The following is a 6,949-nucleotide window of genomic DNA, read 5'->3' on the forward strand; positions in this document are numbered from 1 at the left end:
TGGGGCCAAGTTCTGGCCCCTTTTCCCTGTAGGTTCTGATTTTGCTATGAGAATAACCAGGCTCAGAGAAATCAGATTCCAGCATCAGACTCAAATGCCATGTTTGAGTGTGGGGACATCATGTCACTGTACTGTTCTCATTTACCTACAAGGAACAGCTCTGCCCACTTCCAGCAGCGTCTACATGTAGTTCCGTGAGAGGCTAAGGCCCAAGGGGATTTCCCCTCATGGGCCAGGCATATATTTCTACATGTTGAAGAAGAACATGAGGGGAATAAAGAATAAAAGCAAAGGGAGTATGTGATCTGAATGGACCTTTCCATCACCGTATGGTAGCCACAGAGGTACCTTTCTCTTCTAAGAGAACCAGAGTCATACATCAAAGACATAGACAGAAACTTATATTACTTAGCACCCCCTAATTTTTTCCCCAGAGTTTTTTTTAACAATATAGAAAATGAAGTCTGCAGAGCTGTGGATACGATCACAAGCTTTGGAATCAGACCCCTGCCTGCATTCTAATCCCTGCTCCCCCTCCACTCTTATGAGCTGAATGATGACAGACAAGTCCCTTATCTTCTCAGTGTCTTTCCTTTTTCATCTGTGTAATGGAGGAAATATCAGTAGCTAACTTAGAGGTTGGAATGAGGACCTATGATCAGTGATCAATAAATATTAGCTGGTATTATGCTGTTAGATATTCTTTTCTCATATGATTAATCAAATGATTAATAATATCCTCTTTTCTAGCTATATTTTTATTACTAATTTTTACTTAGACACAGATTATTAGAATGATAAGTCCCAGATGGTTACCACCATCTTTTAGTTTGGCCGCCTTTGGCATATCTAGGAAGACAATTTTAGTCTCTCCATTAAGCCTTTTTCTGCAGGGGGTTCTTTCTTAGGAAGCTGATTGTATCGAGTTAATCTTTTCTACATGTCTGCCACCTCAGTAAACTTGCCTCCCCTTTAAATTTTTATTATTGCTTCGAGTCACTGTCATTCAACATTGTACTGGAATTCCTTAACAGAGCAATTAAGCAAGAAAATGAAATAAAAGGCACCCAGTTGGAAAAGAAGTAAAACGATTCCTATTTGCAGATGACATGACTGTATATAAAGAAAATACCAAAGAATCCACACAAAAATCTAGTAAAATTAATAAATGAATTCACAAAGTGCAGAGTACTAGATGACTTGTGTTTTTATACACCAGTGATGAACAATCCAAAAAGGGTGTCAAGAACACAATTCCATTTCTAATAGCATCCAAAAGAATAAAATATCTAGTACTCAATTTAACGAAGGATAAAGGTGGTCAAGGGGTCCTTGGGCATTCAGTGGGGAAAGAATAAGAACTTCAGCAAATGGTGCCAGGACAACTGGATAACCACATGCAAAAGAATGTAGTAGACCCTTGCCTCACTTCATATGCAATAATTAATTCATAATGGATCAACAGCCAAAATATAAGAGCTAAAACCACAAAACTCCTTGAAGAAAACAAAGGTTAAATCTTCACGACTTCTGATTTAGCAATGTATTCTTAGAGTCGACACCAAAAGCACAAGCAACAAAAGATAAAATTGATAAATTGGACTTCATAAGAACTAAAATTTTTGCACATTAAATGACAGCATCAAGAAACTGAAAGGACAGCCTGCAGAATGGGAGAAAATACTTAGTCACATATATGATAAGGATTTAGTATCCAGAATATATAAAGAACTCTTACTACTTGACAATGAGAAGATAAACAACACAATTGTAAAAATGGACAAAGGAATCAACACTTCTTTAAAGAAGATATGTAAATGACCAGCAAGCACGCAAAGATTCTCAACATCATTTAGTCATGAAGGAAATGCAAATCAAAACCACAATGAAATAACACTTCACACCCACTAGGATGAATATAATACTTTTTTAAAATTACAAGTGTTGTCAAGGATGTGGAGAAATAGGAACCCTTGCACATTATTGGTGGGAAAGCGAAATGGTGTAACCACTGTGGTAAACAGTTTGATGGTTCTTCTAAAAATTAGACATAGGATTACTATATGATGCAAAAATTCCATTCCTAGATATATATCTAACAGAAATGAAAACCATGTTTTACACACAGAAATTTATACATAAATATTTATTGCTGCATTAGTCATAATAGCCAAAAGGTGAAAACAACCCAAATGTCCATTGATGGATGAATGGATAAATTGTGGCATAAATACACAATGGAATACTATTTGGCTATAAAAAAGAATCAATACTGATACATGCTACAACTTGGATGGACCTCAAAAACATTCTGTGTGAAAGAAGTCAGACACACAGGTCACATATAGTACAATTCCTTTTACATGAAATAGCCAAAATATGTAAATCCATAGAGACAAAAAAGATTCTTAATTCAAGTGGTTTGGGGGGGACTAACCCCAGCCTACCCAAAAAAGTAGGAATAATCTAGGCTTAAGTCAATCAATGGATTCAAATCTTAGGGCCACAGTAGTTGGTTGATTTAGGCCAATAAATGTCAAGTGCAGGACTTTTGTTAAGAACATCGAGAAGAGAGGTGGACTCTATCACACTAAGCATTTGTGATTAAGTAAGAGATGTTAAAAATCCCCTAGGAAGGAAGCTAGGATGATGAATGGGCTGCTATATCGGGTCAATAGCAGGCAGTCATGCTTTGTCATTGCCTGTGAATCGCTCTGCCTGGCCCTCCCCAAACTGCACTCTGATCACTGGTGTTTCCGTTTCCTCCACCAGACGGTCTGCTCTCTAAGGGAAGGAGACTCAGCTCCAACATGCATGGTCCCAGCACAAGAGAAAGGCAGAAGCACACCTCTGCTGAAGGAATTTTCCTGATGGACTCGACAATATGGCAATGGAGGCACTGATGGTTCTCTCCCTGGGAACTCGGGTTTCTGGGGCTCCAGTCCAGTATTGGCCGACAAAACAGCCTACAGGGCCCACCCACCTCGTACCCTTGGGCTCCTACTGTGGTCCGAAACAGGTGGTCCACTCTGAGTCATCAGCTGCAGGTGCTGATGTGGTCACTGCTTCCCACACAAGCACCCAGAGGACGTCATCAGGCAGAGGCAGTGGGGGCGGGGGGCTTTCCTAAAAAGCCTTCTGCGATGAAGCAGCACAAAACCAGAGAGGAACATGAGGTCACTGAGCCCATCCCACCTCCTTCCCTCTTAGGGGCTAAAAGAGAGTGCGGAGGAAGCACACACAGCTCCAACCTGCACAGCCTTCCTGGAAAGATGCAGCTGCTCCTGCTGCTCCTGGCCTTCTTCCTGCCCCCCAGGGCACAGGCAGGTGAGTTCAACCCCTTCCCACAGTGGGCACAGGTCTCCTGATCCTTCCGCAAATCCCGGATCCATCTATCTAGCAGCCGCATTCTCAACACCAGCTCCAGTCCCACCACAGACCCCCCAAGGATGATGCTGGGTAAGCTGTCTGCAAGAATGGCAGGGCAGGGGCTGTTCTCAAGAAGAATCAGTGGGTACTATGCCCTCCCTATGCCCCATCCCTGTCATCTGGAGTGGGACTTCCCTAAAAGAGGGTGGGAAACTAGAAAAGAGAAAATATTAAATTCTCCTGGAGAAAGCTTCTGTGTCTGGAATGAAACAAGTGTCTTCCTCACTGACTGCTTAGGAGAGAAGCCCAGGGCTCAGCTGACCCCAGAACTGGTGAAATCACTGTCCTCAGAACACTGTGTTTGCTTTTGCTCAGTCCTAAGCCACTCGGTCTCTTTCTCTGATTCTTCTTTTCTTCCCAGGGCTTTGGTGCCCCTCCTCTTTTCAAGTATGAGCCACTGTGGTAGACCCCAACTCTTCTACTTTCCAGAATCCCAGCAGCACTGTCCTACCAACCCCCACCCAGAGGCTAACTGGAGCCATTCCTTCACACAGCCAACAAACTTGCATTGGAAACCCATCACACATCAGGCCCTAGGAAATAGGATATGACGATATCTAGATCCCGAAACTTAAGTCCTGGCCATTAGAAAGCAGCATTGTTCAAGACATCACAGGACTCATTAGGGTCTTAGAAACTCACTTGAAACAAATGAGAGTCAGGAGAGGAATCATCAGGAGCTGGTGGGATTTCACTGTTTCTAAGGCAGCTCGCTTCCAGCTATGTGTAGAAGAAAGATTTATAGACCAAGGCCTGTTGTTCTTCCCTTTGCCAGAACAGGAAGTTGAGGCCCCTTCCCCCAGGCCCTTCCCAACTCCAGGCCATCCTAGGCTCCCAAAGACCCAGCAGTCCTGGAGCCATCAAGCAAGTGTCCACCTAATAGATTCCGTGGGTGCAAGCAAGCAGACTTTCCCTTCAGGGGAGATCATCGGGGGACATGAGGCCAAGCCCCACTCCCGCCCCTACATGGCCTACCTTCAGATCTGGGATCGGGAGTCTCTGAAGAGGTGCGGAGGTTTCCTGATACGAGAAGACTTTGTGCTGACGGCAGCTCACTGTGTGGGAAGGTGAGGGACAGCAATCTGACCTCACCCTCCTGCAGCCACTCCACAGAAACCCCTTCCCAAAGAGCTCCCTGGGCACCAAGGAACACATATGCCAGAAGGGCTCCTTAGAGGGTAAGAAAGAGGGCAATTATGTCTTGTGGGGAGACAGGCAGGTTAGTGCCAGAGGGATTGCTGAAGTAAGGAAGACACAGCAGTCAAGCCTGCATGTTTAGAGCTAGAGCATGCTTTGGCATAGAATGCAAACTAAAGCAATTTCACATGTCTTCCTGGGGGGTAACTGACCCCTGAGAACCACTAGTGCAATTACTTGTGATCCAGAATTCCATCTGACTGCTGAGAAGCAGAGAGCACAGTCACTCAGGCCCAGGGCCCTCCAGCCCCCTCGATTTCCCCTCAGCTGCAGCCCCGCTCTGCCCCAGCTGTCACCTGCTCTTCACAGCCCCTGGGCTGTATCCCCTGTGACTCCACCTCCCTCTCCGCTCTCTTCTGCAGCTCAATAAATGTCACCCTGGGGGCCCACAACATCAAGGAGCAGGAGGAAACCCAGCAGGTCATCACTGTCAGAAGAGCCATCCCCCACCCAGCCTATAACCCCAAGAACTTCTCCAGCGACATCATGTTACTACGGGTGAGGCCAACCTCCCACTGCTGCTCTCCTTGGTCCAGCTGCCCCTCCCACCGTGACGCTGTCCCTTCCCTCCTTTCCATCCTCCTGCTGGGCCAGTTCCAGAGCCTCAGAGGAGAGGGAAGCCGGTGCAGCCCCATCATGGTGTCTGCCCAGGAGGCCATTGGCTGAGCTGGACTTTCTTGCCTCTTCCCCATCAGCTGGAGAAAAAGGCCAAGCGGACTGCGGCTGTGCGGCCCCTCAGGCTGCCCGGGGGGAAGGCCCGGGTGAAGCCAGGGGAGGTGTGCAGCGTGGCCGGCTGGGGGCGGACGGCCCGGATGGGCAAGTTCTCAGACACGCTGCAGGAGGTGGAGCTGACGGTGCAGGCGGATGAGAAGTGCGAGTTCCGCTTGGCCAATTATTACAACAATGCCGTTGAGATGTGCGTGGGGGACCCCAAGATAAAAAGGGCTACCTTTAAGGTAAGACTATGCATCTGCCTGGCTTGGCTTTGGAAAGAGGGATGTTTGGTGAAGATCTGGGACCGGAGACCCACGCAGTGAGGGACTCTTTCACCCCCAAGGCTGTGATCTTTTCGTCTGGGAAGAGAAGAGGAGGCAGCCAGAGCTGGGGAGCAACTAGGGTCTCTACAAGCTTGCCTTGGGGCCTGTGGTGAATGGTGCTTCTCTGGAAGGATGAATTTGTAGCACTCCGCCCACCCCGGGTCATAAGTATTAGAAAACTGTGCTTCCTGGCGGTGCAGTAATTATAATCAAGTGGCTCCTCTGAGCCGGCACCCATCGTGGTAAAGGAGCTCATCCTCTATGCTGGCTGTCACCCCCACTTGCCTGCCTCACATCCTTAAACAGTGGCCAGAAGCCAATGGTCCCACATCCCTTTACAAGGAGAGGATCCCAGGACCTGGGGAAGAGGACAGAGGCTGGTCCCTGGGTGAGGTCAAGCAGTAACAATGCCCAGGGTCGGAGCTTGGTAGCTAAGGGGCCCCCAGGACCTGCCCTGCCCTGCCCTCTGATCTCCCACATGCAGGCTGTGCAAGTCTGCCTTCTCTGAGAGGGGACTTGGGATGGTGGGCAGGGTGAGACCAGGAGGAGCACAGCTCAGTCCTTCCTGCCTCTGTTCACAGGCAGATTCTGGGGGCCCCCTCGTGTGTAACAACGTGGCCCAGGGCATTGTCTCCTATGGTCCAAGTGATGGGACGTCTCCCCGAGTGTGCACCAAAGTCTCAAGTTTCCTTCACTGGATAAAGAAAACCATGAAGCCCCGCTAATTGCAGGAAACAGAACAAGCCCCCTCTCGACACCATCTTTGGAGCTGGATCCAGCATTGCACCAGGGCAGGTACCAGCCACCGAATAAATGTCTCTTCATAGAGTGGGAAGGCTGGTGTTTTGTTTATTCATGGACCCTCGTTCAAGGCACCAGCTCTGTGCCCAGCAGGCCAACAACGCAATTTTGCTGTCTCCTGCTTTCTCTTCTTTCTTCTCCCCTTGCCAACCATCCCCAAGCTCTGGGCAGAGCTGCTACCCAGCTCCTTCTTACCCACATGGGTCTCTCCAGGGCCTGCCCTTCTGCTGTGGCTGAGCTGAGCCACCATCAGAAGAAAACATGGACCCCTCTGGTGCTGGGGTTTGAGGTGAATGTCTGACCTCCTCCCCATTTGTCATATGGTAGAGAGGAGAAGAAACATGGACACCATGGGGCCTCCTGGATGCCAAGAAGGCATGGCCTGGGGTCACTGCTTAGGGACATGGCTCCACCCCACTGGGGCAGGAGGGGGGTTTTCCTGAGCAAAACATTTCCTTCCACAGTTTTAGAGGGGGAAAGGGGAT

At 48.0% G+C, this 6,949-nt stretch overlaps 1 protein-coding gene across 1 annotated transcript; it reads left to right on the top strand.

The window, feature by feature from the left end:
* Nucleotides 1-3,272: 3,272 nt before the first annotated feature.
* On the top strand, nucleotides 3,273-6,492 carry LOC103591211 (granzyme B-like). Its single transcript, XM_008573612.1, has 5 exons — nucleotides 3,273-3,327; nucleotides 4,349-4,496; nucleotides 4,989-5,124; nucleotides 5,322-5,582; nucleotides 6,245-6,492. Exons 1-5 carry the CDS (start codon nucleotides 3,273-3,275, stop codon nucleotides 6,386-6,388), a joined length of 744 nt encoding a protein of 247 aa, XP_008571834.1. The 3' UTR covers nucleotides 6,389-6,492.
* The last annotated feature ends 457 nt before the right edge of the window (nucleotides 6,493-6,949 follow it).

The sequence above is a fragment of the Galeopterus variegatus genome, unplaced genomic scaffold (assembly GCF_000696425.1).
Source record: "Galeopterus variegatus unplaced genomic scaffold, G_variegatus-3.0.2 Scaffold940, whole genome shotgun sequence".
In the NCBI taxonomy this organism is placed as follows: Eukaryota; Metazoa; Chordata; class Mammalia; order Dermoptera; family Cynocephalidae; genus Galeopterus; species Galeopterus variegatus.

Excerpts from the sequence above, each read along its gene's own strand:
- LOC103591211 (XM_008573612.1), top strand. The coding sequence starts at position 3,273 with ATGCAGCTGCTCCTGCTGCTCCTGGCCTTCTTCCTGCCCCCCAGGGCA. Across the intron at positions 3,328-4,348 it reads GCCCCCCAGGGCACAGGCAG|GGGAGATCATCGGGGGACAT; the intron begins GTGAGTTCAACC and ends CTTTCCCTTCAG. Across the intron at positions 5,125-5,321 it reads GCGACATCATGTTACTACGG|CTGGAGAAAAAGGCCAAGCG; the intron begins GTGAGGCCAACC and ends CTTCCCCATCAG.